Below are 15,665 nucleotides of genomic sequence, written 5' to 3'. Positions count from 1 at the left end.
AAAAATGAAATGTAGACTTTGAAATGATGATTTATAACAAAGACGTACATTGAAATAAAGGTTGATCTTTCTAAGCTTTCACCGTAGCATGTTTTACTAAAAATCTAAAATGAAGGTCAAACGGATAACAAAATGTATATATTCCAATTAAAATTAATTTAATCTAGCTTTTTTTCCCTTAAATTGTTAATATGTTAATAAACCTAAATAAATTTCTATTTGATCAAAAAATTTAAGAAATGAGTACAATACTAATACGTTAATATCTAAACATGCAGCATTCGAAATGTTTCATACCAGAAATGCCAGTTGTTCATTTTTTTCTTAAGAAAGACTGATTACAAGCACCATAAACTAAAACTATGTAAACACTCGCAGTATGGAGTATAATGATAAACAAATGCCACCACTAAAATAAAAAGTATATCAGCGTAACTAGTATTAAAGCATTTTTTGATAAAGCCTTTTTTAAAACATATTTTTTTAAATTCTAAGAACATTTGGAATAACATGAATAAGTTTGTGGGACATGCCTATCTGATTTTTTGATTTTTTTTTTTTTTTAAATATAAAAATTAATTTTATACATTTGAATGCTGAATAATATTGGTCGCTGAAATAATTTTTGGAATCTGGAGTAGCCAAGTAGTAGCTAAATTAATAGTACTAATGTCAGTAACGTTACAAAACACACACTCTTAATATATACATCACGTGCATTAACATGTGTGCATGTTGTTTCTTGTAAGTAAACATGATGATAAGAATCTATGATGTTTTAGCCAAAGGGAAACCATGTGGATAATTAAGACATCTAATCATATAAGAACTACGGATGAACCTTTGCATAATGACCTCATGACACATGTACTACACAGGGTATATAAGAGTCAAGTTGTAAATAGAGTTTGTCAAAACAGTAAGTTGTATCAGGAAAAGAAACTTGAAATTCAAAATGAACAAAGTGATGTTTTTGTTTGTGTGTTGTTTGGCAATTGCTATTTGCCAAGCGAGTTGGAGAAGTCAAAACAAAAATAAATGGAGAAACTATGCACGAAGAATGGTAAGGGGACATATATTATTGCATATTGAATTCAATTCATTGATTCAACTTCGTTTAATCTCTTTTAACAAAATAGATAGTTTCGCATGATTCGGTATATTTGTAGTTTTTTTAATTAATATAATTCTTCGTAAGCCTGGTGAATATTAACTATACAGATTAGATTTGATTATATATCTTCATATTTGTTTGTAACAATAAAGCTATAAATAATTTTCATACCCTTGTTAATTTATCTAGGTTCCTGTAATTCATAATTTTTAATTTTCATTCAATCAAAAAATGTATCAGGTTCTGAGCATGTTTTCGACATTAACATTCAAAGTCATGGTCATGAATAATCATGTCAAATACTTTATTTTTTTAAAATAAATTTGATGCGTCCAAACTGCCTATCTGGTTTTGCATTCTTCATAAACGTTAAAAAAAACCATATTTAAAGTCAATTAAAAGGATGTTTGAATACCAGAACACGTGAGGAACTATTTTACCAAAAAGGAACACGATAAGAATAGTGAAGGTATCTTTGCATGAGGATTTAAACTCCTCATTTCTAAATTCGTCCACGTAAAATGTATATCAATTAGAAAAAAAAAGTTTGTGGCCAAAGTAATTTTCTTTTCTTTCTCGCAATTAAAGTATTTGAGGATATACGTTAATCTGGAAGTAACCCAATCAAAACAAAATCCGAAGTGATCTAGAGGATAACATACTGGTCTATTTAGACTGATTTCTTTACACTATGTAAATTTCTTTGAAAAAAAACACCACCAAAAACTCTTAGATTAAAAAGTTGAGAGTAATCTAATAAAAATTGATATTAAAAAACAACACAAATGTAAATCCATGCAAAACCGTAATGTGTTATAAAGAATGTTGACAGTTACTGGAATAAAATTTGTAGATCTTCGGAGTTTATTTTCTCCTGTAAAAACTTTCCCCTAATTTATATGATTTAGCTAGTGCCAGCGACTAACAAGCTGAATAATAGGAGTAGAAACCCTTTTTTAACCCACTATCGCACTTCCACGGCATATTCTTGTCTTTTTACTTGTATTCTCCAATGTTATTTATAATATTGTATGTTTTAGAACTTCATTAATACAACATGGACTAACACAGTTGGCAATGTGAATGTAGCGGAAAGCGCAATATACCGCGATGGATTGGATGTAGTGTTTGTGAAATCACGTGACACGGTGAACAATGAGGCTATTGGCTTCAATACGTCGTTCTTCATATATGACGTTAATGCAGTAAGTATCTGAATTTATATTATTAGAGCAATTTATGTCAAACATTTATTACTTAATCTAACCGCTATGTCATGTATGTGGTTCGAAATTACTTCCTAGTTTTTACAATTCATTTGGCTTAATTTTTTCAAATTTAAATTTCTTTCAGAACATATACCAAATCATATCACAATCAAGTTTGATTTTTGACTCCGTTTATTTATCAATGTTGTCAAATTAAGTTGTCCTTTGTGTTATCAGCATAATCATGTTCACTTTTGACAAAAAGTGTTCATTGTCTGCCTACAAACAGTGTAGGACATTTTGTAAGTTTCAAATCATGAGATTCCCACCAGGGTTGAGCACTGGCGATGTTATCTATGTGTTTAGCTGTATACAATAAACAAATATATTTACTTTACAAGAATATGAAAAGAATCGTAACGATGTACATGTAAATGGAGGGTCAAGCTTGAAACGATTTGAAGAGTACTATATAAGGGGGTAATATCAAATGAAATTCTTAAGAAACTTCCCAAAACAAAATGATTAGTGGATAATATAAAGTGTCAAGCGGCAAATATTACATTTATATTCCCAATTAAAAAGTTGCTTATACATTTAGGATAATGAACGGCAACTCCATACTAGTAATAGGTACTGTTCAAATGTAATACGACACGTGACAGACAGGATCGGATCCAGCTGTATTTTTAATAGGTGTTTTGGTTTCCAACCTAGGATAACAACATTTTGTTCAACCTTATGTCCCCATTCAAATGCATTGATCGTCAAAAAGGGATAGGGTCCAAACCCCGGACCCCCTGACTTCGCCGCTGAAAATCCTGCTCTCATTATGTTGAATTATGTAGTGATCTTTATTTTCCTTTCAGGCACTAGGTGCAATCAGCGTGAAAAGCGGAAGAGTCAAGTTCTGTTTTATCGCCGAGATGGACGATACAAAAACCATGGACATTGTGAAACAAGATTTAGAGGCTCTAAAAAATGTAAGTAAATATTATAAAAATAATAATTAAGTTACGATAATATTTCAGAACAAATATAAGGCGAATATAAGCAAACTTCTTTAAACAATGAACATCAATTCAAAGTTTCACTATATAGAAGATGTATTACCGATTTGTATTGAAACAACTATTCTGTATCGAATGTTTGTACAGCAATGTTATGTTGGCACAAGATCACAATCTGTACTGTTGAAGACATTTCTGAAATTCGGAATTCATTTTATTAGCGACTTGGTTAGAATAACCTGACATATGATATAGATACTTGGCCATTTTAAGGACTGTCAATTTATTTACAGTAACATAATTTATTGATTATTGATTATTTATATTATTACGTTGAGCTGCTGGGGAATTAATGTGTATTCTAAATATATTTTTTATCCGCTCCCAGAAAAAAATTAAATAAATAACTGATGTTAAACTGTGATTGTAAGGACCATTTTCTACTCAGACTTTGCTCTGTCTACAGAATTCATTGGTTACTTAAACCTATTTAATCGTTTTAGGGTGGAAATGTAGTAAAGGATGTAGTTCCTATATACGTCTCCCAGGAGGATGCTGCCACAGTTCAAACACTTATGGGAAAGAGTCGTATGATCAGTGCCATATGTTCTAAAGCAGCCAATTGTGACAGAGCGTATATGGCGAGTACACAACAAGGAGACAAAGGTAAGTTAACATCACATAACCACACATCAAATTATCTCTTTTTAAAACAGTTTTAGCACATACATGCAGAACATTTTTACTTTATCTATTTCCAAACATTTTCTTTAGAACATGGTTATTTTTTAACGATAATTTTCAATAATCTGACACAAAAACATAAACATACACTGATGGAAAACTGAAGACCCTATAGATGATACATATCACCTGAAATTAAGCATATCAATGTAAGATCTACAAGGCATCCGATTGAACGGTTATATTCCAAATAGACGTAGCTATGTATTTATACAACCATCACAGCCAAATGGACGCCATTCTTTAGCATCGGTACTACTTTCGGGTAGAACTCACGGTGATCATAGTTCTTTACACCACAGTTAACACATGACGTCTTTGTAAATCGTACAACATACGACTATTAGTATATTTTCGTATATACAAACATTAAACTCGTCACATTTGGTAATACACAAACTTGTTCATTTATTAATTTTTTTTATTGTATTGTGTATTATATAAAATACATGCATAATGATATTTTTAATATTTTACAGAAACAGTAGCAACATGGAAAACCTCTGGAATGTACAATAACTATGAAATCAACATGTCCATGAATCCAGACTCAAGCAACAAAAATTGTAGAGACTGGGTGAATTTCTGGACGAAGCCCTAGTTATACAACCGCTCATTGCCATTTGTCTTTTATTTTAATTTTTAGTCTTAAAGACACGATTTTTTTTTTATTTAAGCTCATTGTTATTTATAATCTTAATTAAGTTTTTAATCTTAAAGGCAAAATTATTTCATTCATGCTCATTGTCATTTGTGTTTTATATTTTTAAGGTTAAATCATTTCATTCATGTTGTTATACATTTATTACAAAAATATAATTAAAAATGTTATGAACGAATGTTTTATTTATTTATTTACAATTGACTGCTACAAGACTAAATCGAAGTTATATCCGAAATATGATTGTGATTAATCTATGGTTGGATCTGAAAAGAACTCTATTTAAAAAGTAGTGAACCAAGTATATATCTTTTCCTATATATCAATCCATTTCTTTCATGTTGATTCACATTTATCTTTAAACCGTTATTTCCTTTCATATTATCAAACACAGATATCATAATGATGGCACAAAACAGATCTTAAACTTTTTTTTTCGTTTAGCGGTTAAAGTTTCATTCAAATTGGACAAAATAACTGAAGGATAGTGTAATTAGTGTTCTTGATATACTTGTATTATATTATAGCAAAATTTTGAAGTGGTGAAATACTTTTGGCCCTCTGACTGTATACTCGCCAAATTAAACTGTCATGAACTAGGCGAATGTACTATACAATGATAAGTCCTTTCATAGAATGGAAAGGCTTGACCTTATTCTCTTACAAAGACCAAAATACCACTCGGAAATATGCATCTATGAACTTTTTGCCATAATTGTTTTTTTCCTAATTGTTTTTGCATAAATCTTGTCGTTGGTTTTCTCTTTTGATATATTTGTTTCATTTTTTTTGTGATGCCGGGGCTTTCTAAAGTTTTCTTTACGGATTGGGCTTGATAGTTGAAGGCAGTACGGTGACATGTAGTTCTCTGCATCCATTCTCTTTCGTTGCATGGTCTCTGATGAATAGTTATCCCATGTACAATCATAAAACATCTACTTATTTTTAACACTCTTTTTAGTAGTTTTATTTGTATGTAGAGACAAAACTGGATTTTCGTACAGAGGAAATATCTATATGTCATCAAAAAAGAAAGAAAAATACCATTGGGTAAACAAAAATCAATTACCGAAAATAAAAATTGAGCAAAATAAATGAACCACACCAAAACTTGTGAGAATTTATAGGTGATGCGCATGAGTTAGTGGTGGTTGTTGGTTGACCAGTGGTACTGTTCGTACAATTGTTTTTTGTTTTTTTTTAAGATAGAAAAAAAAATAATGTACTAAATATGACAAGGAGAATCACATGAAAGTAAGACTCAGAAAAACTCTTAACTTTCTGTATCATTAGGAAACCCAAACAGGAATAGTAATTAAAGTAGATGAAAATCTAAAACAAATGTGAAAATCACGAGAAGACACTGCACGAACAAGTCAACTCAAAGGCACAGTTTAATGTTTTCTTCAATCTAGACGAAATTCACGAAGGTGTTCATTTAAGTTTGAAAGTTTGAGCATAAAACAATCCCACCTTCATTACACTTATAACTTTAGGTAATCTTGCCTCTGAATTGTTGTCGTAGATAGTTTGAATTCGGACAAACAAACACAGTTCTCAAATATTTCCTGGAACCATTCCTCATCTGACTCAATATCAGCCGATATTGACAACTTAAGAGATATCAGATCTGGTAATATTCTAGTTAACTTGGTCGCTAACGTTCTTGTAACATGCATGCTTTCACTGAGATCTAAGTCTTTCAAGTGAGAGTGGAAACAATGCATGCTGAAACTAGACATATCAAGTTTACTATTGACTGACGAATTTTTTCTTGGTTGGTTGTTTCGACTTTGTGTCTCTAACATATTTTCAAGTTCGGAATCATTTTTGTCATCAATATTGTTACAGTTCGACATATTCAATTTGGTAAGACCTTTGCAATGCTGTATCAAATACATTGCACATTTGAGAGATATAGCACTGTTTCGTACCTCGCACACATTCAGCAATGGACAATGGTCAGCTAGTGCAAAAAATGAAACATCTGTAATATTGGTACAACCGTTTAGATTTATACCCCGAAGACTGCCGCATGAAGATGTCAAATCTATTATACAATCGTCTTCAAGTTTTGAGCAGCCAATTGCAGAAAGGAATTCTAGATGAGGACACGCTTTTGCTATTTTTGTGATGACGTCACTTCCTACATCAGTCACACAATTCGAATCTAATTCCCCAATAAACAGCTTCTTCAGATGAGAACAATTCAGTGCAATATGACGGAAGCCACTTTCTGTTATCGACCTACAACCTTCAATATTGAGTGTTTTAAGACATGGGGCACGTTTTGTTAATGCCTCCAAGTCGCCATCTTTAAACTCGCTTTGGGATTTCATATAAAACTCGGTTAAAGCCAAAGCATTTGTGGAGATTTTGAAGGATTCCGCTGATACATAGGCTCCTGAAATATTCAAAGATGTTAACGTTGGACATTTTTCCAAAATTTGCGCCACTGTATCTTCCGCAAAATGATCCGACGCCCTGATTTTTAAGATTTTCAAACTTCTTTGACATTGAACAAATTGTATAAACCTATAGTGCAAATCGTGTAGTTTGCCCATTGTACCAAACGAATTGCTACCATAATATCCAAAGTCTAATTCAATGATCGAGAATTGAGACAATGCATATAAACAATTTTCAGCATCCCTCCAAAATTCAGGGGTGATCTTGATTATCTGAACATTTGGAAACATAGAGAAAAAGTTATTGAATACAGAATTTGGCCACCAAGTACATTGCACCTTACTAGTGATGTGTAATGATTTAAGATTTTCAAATTTCACATCTTGATGATGTTTCTCGAATGTCTGTATATATGTTGAATGCATAACAAGTTTCTTTATATAGAGTTGTATGGCCGAGAAATATTTCAGGGGATATGCGTATGAATCCATGTATTTACTTAGCTCCACATTTTGTCGAAGAATTGGTGACGTTGAAATGAGTTTCCATATTTGACAGACATGGCGAGCATTTCTCAGGAAATCCCATTCTGGTAGGTAAGTGAATATCTCAATCAGCATCTCTGCAGGTAGATCATTTATATTCATACTGTGCTATATCTGAAACAAAGCAAAGACAAACACAACTAAACCACTTTCCAATATTATTATTCTTTCAGATATTCTTCAGTGTGTCTGCCCTTGCTTCGTTCATACTTTCACATAATTATTTAATGTTACAAAAAATCAATAGATTTGGTTAATTTTTTAATACCAAATTTCCAAAAATGAACGAATTTGATTGACATGCTAGAGATAGTAACTAATTTTCATAAAAACCAGTAGAGAATGGTGTTAGAACACGCTCATGATTGAAAAACTAATGTTTACGTATTATCATATCCTATTAGGTTGATTATAAGACCCTAACGTATACATGATATACCAATTGAATTATTCTTAAAATGTGATAATTAGATATACATTCCTCTTTTGCGTATTCCCCCCTTTATTTGGTTGTTGCATATATTTGTTATATATCATCACAGTTTGTGAATTTGGTAAGCGGGTATTTAACTTCCGCCCAAGACCAATTTCCTCTTTTGGGTGAATATAAAATGTTCGTTATACAAGATAGAATGGGATTATGAAAATATCAAGGTCCTTTGTAGTGACTGTTTGACGAAAAACTCTTCAAACGAACCTCATATTAAAAATTCCATCGACTTTGGAATGAAACCAGACGGTTAAACCAAGTTTTTCAGCGCGTCATACGTCCAGACATGTATGACGCATTTTAACTGTGTATAAGCACATACAGCTAAACCAAGCTGGCACCCCTCAGGAAGAGTACCTGCCGCGTGGAATCGAAGCATTTCATGCTCATAGACTGATCTTTATATTGAAGATTGTCTATTGAAGATTGATGATATTTACCCGTGTATCATGTATTGAACTGTAATGGAACTGTTGCACTAATCCGTATAGCTTCGCTGCTCGAAAAAGCAACTATATCTTTTCAAAGACTGATTGATTTTAATAACGATCGATGACGAATATGACATTACGTTCTTTTAATTGAGGTCATTTTATATGAAAGAAACCTACACCAGGAAGAAGATGTTAATCGGTTTCCTAACACATAAGTATTCTAATTAAAGTAATAAAAACATAATGGTATAAAATTATAGTCGAATAATTTAGTCGGGTGTATAGTATTTTGACCATTAATATAGTTCTAATCTTACCTATTTTTCTTCTCAACTTTAGACGGTTTATTTATCGTCGTGAGGAAGAAGTATAAACGTATGCACTATTTATAGAAATGTCCATTATTTATTCACCGATGAATGATTTCAAAGCAAATGTTCAATGACTGAAACAGTTAGGTTATTCAACTATTATATATATGGTAAATTCCATTCTGCGCATGCGATATAAAAATTGTTTTGATACCACATATAAAACAGCTTCTATTCAGTAGACTAGGGTCTTAATAGAATTTTTTTATACGATCGGGTTTTGAAAATTTATCTGATGACGTTGAATTACTCAAAGAAGTGCAGATCGGTTATTTACGGACATCTTTTTGTATAGTCTGAATGATATTGCTTCTAATGACAGCCCAAACCGATTGAAAAATGACATTTATTATAAAGACGCCGAAGTATTTTTTAACCGTTGGTCAATATTCCTAAAATTAATTGTATAACGTTTCTTTGCCTATAAAGTTTTAGATTTTGTTTTTTAAATTTGTGAAAAACATTTTACTTTTTATATCCGTAGATGAATATATAATGGGTATTGCATCTTTGATATATCTTACTTGTTATCGAACTCATAATTAAAACATACCATCTACTAGTTGCTTTATTACTGGCGCTAAAAGCTCCATATTATATGATTACCATGCGTTCAAATTATGTTACTGGAACAATCTCCATCAGGTTTGCCGAAAACCAAACCTTTGGAAAGCCAAATCTTATAATTATTCGAGTGTTTAAAAACTAAAGCTCCTAAATAGAAGAGCAAGTTTGCCCCAGGATGCTGCAACCGTTAACAAAAAAGTCGGCAGATAATGGCTTGAAATTTATCGACTTTTTAACGTTTGTATGTTTTTTCTCAAGAAGGATTGTTTACAGAGTGAAGAAAATATTGCCTTGCAAATTCTCATGGCGGTATTTTCTTGTAATTGGCTATAAATTTCAGTTTTTGGTTTTGGTTATATATTGTTGTTCCTTTGATATCAACATTATATTAGCAATGGTATTGACCACTTGAAAGTATATGTAGTAGAGCAAAAGAGGGACGAAAGATACCAGAGGGACAGTCAAACTCATAAATCGAAAATAAACCGACAACGCCATGGCAAAGTTATAAGATATCTTTAAAATGGATCAAACTATTTTACTGCAGTTATTTTACCTGATTACTTTAGTATATAGCAACTATAGTATATAGAAATGAATAATTGTCTTCATTACGTTTGAGGAAATAAAACAAATTTTCTTATTTCTGAACATCTAGTACAATTGTAAATGAGTATATATTGCCCGATTGTTCATTTGTAAACATCACTTTGACATTAAAGGAAAACCATCACATACTTAAAATACCTTACTTTTAAGACATCGTACATATAACTTTACTCTGTCAACTCTCAGAAACTATAGGTCATACAGTTATATTATTTAGTTTGCAGGTAAAACGCGACAGGACTATAACAAATACCAATTGATAAACGATGTCATGCAAGGTGCACTAAAATGTAGGTTAAGATAGTATTCCTCAGAGGTATTTCTGCACAGTCAGTATGGGAGATGCTACAGGCAATGGGCATAGTCAGAAAGGCAAGGAAGACAGCTAGGGGAAGCAGCACAACGTTCATCTTGCTGGTTATGGCATCACCGAGATGATCTGAGCGGACAGCCGAAAGCTGATGAATAGAGGTTTGGCCACCTCTACTGACCTGTCAACCGGAGGATGTAATGGTACAGGGTCGAAACATCTGGTGAAGGTTGGAACCATCTGGACATCAAAGCACCGGCAGAGAGCGACAGGGATTCATAGATGAAGGAAGATGAGCAGTCAAGAGAATATGACGAACAGAAGAGCAGAACACCAACGTCTGTAAGTAATAATTTCTATTCTTAGCGAGTGCCTTTTCAGTGCAAACAACATTCAATATTGGACAAAAATTAGAGAGAATCTTTCGAGTTTGGTCTAAGGTTAAACATATTGGAAATACTAATTTATTACACATAAATACAAGTCATGCGATTTAGACTCTGATTTCAAACTCCAGGATTTAGTAATGATCAAATTATGGTTTTACACAAACATATATACACGCACAATCAATGAAATAAAACAAACAATTGAATTGATGAATTTAAATATTAATACTTGTGGTAAACGGAGACTTAATTACACAAACGTATACAGTTCCTGGCAAAACAATGATATGATCCGATATCAAAAGTTTTTAATTGTTTGTCCACTCCACCACTCTTCTTTGTAATTTGAGTTACAAAATTCGTCGTCTGGTAAATTGAATGCCGGTTGATCTTTTGACTTTACCATAATTTCTTGCTCTTGTTTACGTCTTTCGACTCGACTGGCACAACATCTGAAATATCATTATTAATAGTATTAGTATTCATTCAAGGATACAAAAATAAATAAGACATGAACGATAGGCCATGTACCACATTTTGTTATGTGCGTTTCTGCTTAGTTTACATTTGATTATCACTTATCATTTTTTTTCTAATTTTGTATTGCTACAATGTTAATAAACATGCAGCAGTCTCAGTGTAAAGCGCTCGCAAACATTTTTAATCCCATCATATTTTGTATTTTGTTTAAAGCCGGCCATATTTTGCATTTTGTTGATGTCCGTCATAACAAATATTTATAATCTTAAATTAGAACCGGTGTTTTTCTCTTTTGAATTGTTTCACATTTTTTATCCCATAACTTTTATAGCTTACTGCATAGTTCTGAATCTCTCAGACCGAACTCAGGTCTTAATTTTAAAAGTTTTAAAAACAAAAATGGTTGATCTATTTTTTATTTAATTCCCATTTTTTGCTGATTGTGGTTACATTTTGTAAAACCAATATCAATTTGAAAACTTTGGTTTATTATTTGTTTGTTTGTGCATGCAGTGTTGTTTTTAATTTATTTGTTTATTTACAAAATATAGATGTATAAGTATATGGATAACCAAGTACAAAGAGTAATATGACTGTTCATAGTAAATATTAGTTTTACTGCTGAAATTAGTTGGTTTAATGGTCGCAGAAACAGCTGTTCGAAAGAGATGTCGAAACTAAAGGTTACCGTCATGTCCTGGTGATAACCAACTATTATAATGGTTTATCTGTTCAGATGCATATCTCAGAAACCTGCTTACGTTTATTAAGTTGAAATGAATTAATAGGGAAATAGGAAGGGATTTTTTTCCCCAAGTAAATTTGAGTTTTGTAATGCGTGTTATATACCAGATGTATGTCGTTTAACTGTACAAAATTGCAAAAATAATGGTATATTTTTTGTTCTGTCTAACGCAATAATTTTATTAACCATAAGACAGAAGAAATCAGAAATCAGAAAAATGCAAACAATTCATTTTATTGATGTAAACTGAATTTTACCATGTTCCCTTAAAACTCAATCCTGTTGTACTTACGGAAGTGATTCTTCAGCTTGATAGTATTTCTTCTGTATTCTATCCTGACAACGACCGAGACAGGGAATCGTGTCCTTCTTACACCAGAACAAGTAGATATAAATAACAGCTAATGTTATGAATGTCAGTCCAATACCCAGGCTCATTGCAAGAATTTTCTTCCACCTAAAACATAGAAAAATCATGATCAGTACGAGGTAAGCTGCGGTCTTCGGCTAGGAATGTATTGATTCAAAAGTGACCGTTACTGCCAAATGGTGTGTTTGAAAGCATCAAAATACCTTAAAAGTAAAATATGTTATTTGGATACAGATTGTAGATACGTTTCAATCTAATTAAAATTATTTCCCTATCTATTGAACAATTGTTAATTTCTGAATCATTTGGTCTCTTGTGAAGAGTTGTCTCATTGGCAATCACACCATATCTTCTTTTTTATATAAACTTGTAAACTTCTACATCATTTGGCCTGGTTGAGATTTGTACTATAGGGAATCAATCCCATCATTCTTTTTATTTATATTTTGACTACTATTGTCAAGAGACTGTTCTTCGATACAACATAGACAAAAAAGTTAATGTTTATATTACTATACCTGCCACCAGGTTCGCAACATCCAACACTTCCCTCAATCTTACAACATTTATTTCGTCCTGCTGCTACCATTTCTTTTGATTGACAGTCAATATAGTTGTCGGATGATGATGCTGGTAAAGTGTCATCAACGACACAGTTAAGATCATCGTAAGAGACTGGAAAATGTCCATTGCATATAGTAAGTAGTAATAAAGATGCTTTGATTTTTTTAAATTGAATTATTAAGATAACTGATTTGTTATTGAAAGATTAAGACCAAAATCTTGATTATCACCTTGTCAGACTTATATACCACATAAAAACAGGGAACAGTAGATCGGCCAAGCGAAAAAATAAGTTAACGGTGGTTTGGCGGTCAATACTTAAAAAATACCTTAAAGTAAAACATTAATATTAGGCTATGGTTTGGCAGGTTCTTGTGATCCTACCTTGAAACTGTTGAGAATACCCACCAAAGACGTTTTTTTCTATCAAAAAGTCGAACTAAATCAAAGACACCAACACTCTGAACAAATACATTAAAATCGTTCGAACAAATTTTGACTCATGCGTCAAAGAAGATCTGACAGACGAATGGACGAATAGACAGAAAGTGATTACTACCAGCCCGGAAGAAAAATCAGTTTCTACTCCTCTATAGTAACATTCGTGTTGCTGGTGCTAACGACACGAATTCGTGGATTATTATGAGAATATTATGTGATACAAATGTATATTAAGTCTGATAAGGTGACAATGATATTAATAAAAGAAAATAATACTTACTTGATTCGACATAGTTCATACAGATATGGTTAATAAAGAATATATAACGAAGCATCAATATGAAATACATGTCGCAAAACTTTGAAAGTCTGCAGGTTTTTTACCTAACAAAACAACTGGACCAAGAAATATACCTAGGTAAAATAATTGATTAATAAAAGAAAACATAACTTTCGATTATTTGTTAAGAATTGAGATTATAAACAAATACTACAATGTATTGACAAATTTATTTATGTGCATAGCATTCGGTCATATGTAAATGAACGTATCGACCATGTTTTTAAAGCTACTCATATACTCGTATAATAAAATTTAATTTGTTATGGATTAAAATTTAGTGTTACAATATAAATATAAGGGGATGGGTATGATTTCAAATTAGACAAATTTTAGTTAGTATATAAGACCAATGGGCGAAGATGTAAAGATCTTTAGGACCGCAGTGGCTTAGCTTCTTTTGACAAAAGAGACAACTTCCTCATTAAAAAAGAAATGTGCAGTTAATATTTTCGAAGTATAGGATCAGTGGCGGGTCCAAGGGGATCATTACAATGCTAGTAATTTTTATTAAAAAACATATTGGTTTTTATGATGAGTGGAGAAGTTATTCAACAGAAAGTAGGCATTCATATTGGAACAATTGTGCTCCTTTTCTCACCGAGTTTATCTTTTGTTCTTATAATACTGAATCATAAGAATCTTCTCAACAAGAATTGAAAAGATTCTAGCACTACCCTTCCCGTTCCCCTACGATCCTATTTTCTGTTCGATTTATGTTGATTTGTTTGCATGAAATATTTGTCACTGAACTTTTAGGAAACATTAAAAATCGCCTTTGTTCATCAATAATTGTTGAAAATTTATTTTGGACATATTCTCGTAAATCATTCATTCCGGCCTTCCAATCGGTGTGGGGTCCTTTAAATCCTTTGAATCACTAGAAAATTATGCTACCTCATTGACCGCTGTAGAGTGAAAATGGGACTTAAGAAAAACAACTTAAGAGAATGGCATACTTTTTTAACGATTTGTTCTATAAAGAAATTACGCTTGTGAACCTTAGTCCAAATTGGCTGAGTTGTTTCAGAAGAGATGAAAATAGACCAACATGACTGAACAATGAATGCCTAGTGATGACAGCACACATAATCAAAATTGTGTTTTTCAATATAATCAAAGTGCTGGATAGCACCTCTGGAAAGTTTGCAACTGTAGCTGTGTATTATTCCAAAAAGGTTATAGACGTGTATTATTTCAAAAATGTATTTCATCACAGCTTGGATGTTTTAAACTAAACCATTGTCTTGTCAGTAATTATCAAAAATCACTTTTTTCATGTTTGTCATAGAAAGTTTTGATATTTTCTATTGCAACCTAAAACTGTAGATCTAAAATATTGAAATATACAGAAAGCTCTGATGATTTCTTTTTAAGTACCCACGCCATGTCAACATCAAGGGCCTGTGAATTAGTATTTTTCTATTGGTTTAGACCCTTCATATTTGTTTTTAGTAAATTAACACGTAAGTTTTTTTGTTTGAATTGCTCCACATGTTTCCTATCGGGGCCTTTTATAGCTTTCTGCATGTATATGGTACAGATATTTCTCATTATTGACGAGCATATGGTGGCCTATAGTTATTAATACATTTTCCTCCTTTGAACTCTTTTAGATAGCATTGATTCTTTGCAAAAAATACCACATCTTTTTTTATAAATAAGACAGTTACAGTAACTTAAATCAATACAAATGTAATGAAAGTGAATTTATATTAAAGGCTTTTATGTAAAATAGGGAACGTGTCCATGGGACACAAATGATGCCCCCGCTAGCATTAATGTTATAAAGGGTCACAACTCAAGAACTGTAAATGTGCATGACGCTACCAAAATGTGTACTTGATCTGAGTTATGGGGTAAT

At 32.0% G+C, this 15,665-nt stretch overlaps 2 protein-coding genes across 3 annotated transcripts; one reads left to right on the top strand and one right to left on the bottom strand.

Moving 5' to 3' along the window:
- The first annotated feature begins 897 nt into the window (after positions 1–897).
- On the top strand, positions 898–4,911 carry LOC143082888 (uncharacterized). 2 transcript variants are annotated; one of them, XM_076258858.1, is made up of 5 exons: positions 898–919; positions 2,155–2,319; positions 3,192–3,305; positions 3,836–3,998; positions 4,556–4,911. In XM_076258858.1, exons 3-5 carry the CDS (start codon positions 3,249–3,251, stop codon positions 4,675–4,677), a joined length of 342 nt encoding a protein of 113 aa, XP_076114973.1. In that variant the 5' UTR covers positions 898–919; positions 2,155–2,319; positions 3,192–3,248; the 3' UTR covers positions 4,678–4,911. The 2 variants fall into 2 exon arrangements, with proteins under 2 accessions (XP_076114973.1, XP_076114972.1); XM_076258857.1 differs by lacking the exon at positions 898–919 and adding an exon at positions 926–1,063.
- Positions 4,912–11,081: 6,170 nt separating this feature from the next.
- On the bottom strand, positions 11,082–13,877 carry LOC143081670 (uncharacterized). Its single transcript, XM_076257427.1, has 4 exons — positions 13,742–13,877; positions 12,975–13,131; positions 12,379–12,543; positions 11,082–11,313 (listed from the first exon to the last, which is right to left on the bottom strand). The coding sequence occupies exons 1-4, from the start codon at positions 13,809–13,811 to the stop codon at positions 11,160–11,162; spliced, it is 546 nt and encodes a 181-aa protein (XP_076113542.1). The 5' UTR covers positions 13,812–13,877; the 3' UTR covers positions 11,082–11,159.
- Between the last annotated feature and the right edge of the window lie 1,788 nt (positions 13,878–15,665).

Source organism: Mytilus galloprovincialis, chromosome 7 (assembly GCF_965363235.1).
Source record: "Mytilus galloprovincialis chromosome 7, xbMytGall1.hap1.1, whole genome shotgun sequence".
Classification (NCBI taxonomy): Eukaryota; Metazoa; Mollusca; class Bivalvia; order Mytilida; family Mytilidae; genus Mytilus; species Mytilus galloprovincialis.
This window is presented reverse-complemented; position numbering and strand designations above follow the sequence as displayed.

Coding starts and splice junctions, on each gene's coding strand:
- LOC143082888 (XM_076258857.1), top strand. CDS start 956: ATGAACAAAGTGATGTTTTTGTTTGTGTGTTGTTTGGCAATTGCTATT. Junction 2,320..3,191: donor TCATATATGACGTTAATGCA/GTAAGTATCTGA, acceptor TTTTCCTTTCAG/GCACTAGGTGCAATCAGCGT. Junction 3,999..4,555: donor TACACAACAAGGAGACAAAG/GTAAGTTAACAT, acceptor AATATTTTACAG/AAACAGTAGCAACATGGAAA.
- LOC143081670 (XM_076257427.1), bottom strand. CDS start 13,811: ATGTATTTCATATTGATGCTTCGTTATATATTCTTTATTAACCATATC. Junction 13,132..13,741: donor TATGAACTATGTCGAATCAA/GTAAGTATTATT, acceptor GACATTTTCCAG/TCTCTTACGATGATCTTAAC. Junction 12,544..12,974: donor TGTTGCGAACCTGGTGGCAG/GTATAGTAATAT, acceptor TCTATGTTTTAG/GTGGAAGAAAATTCTTGCAA.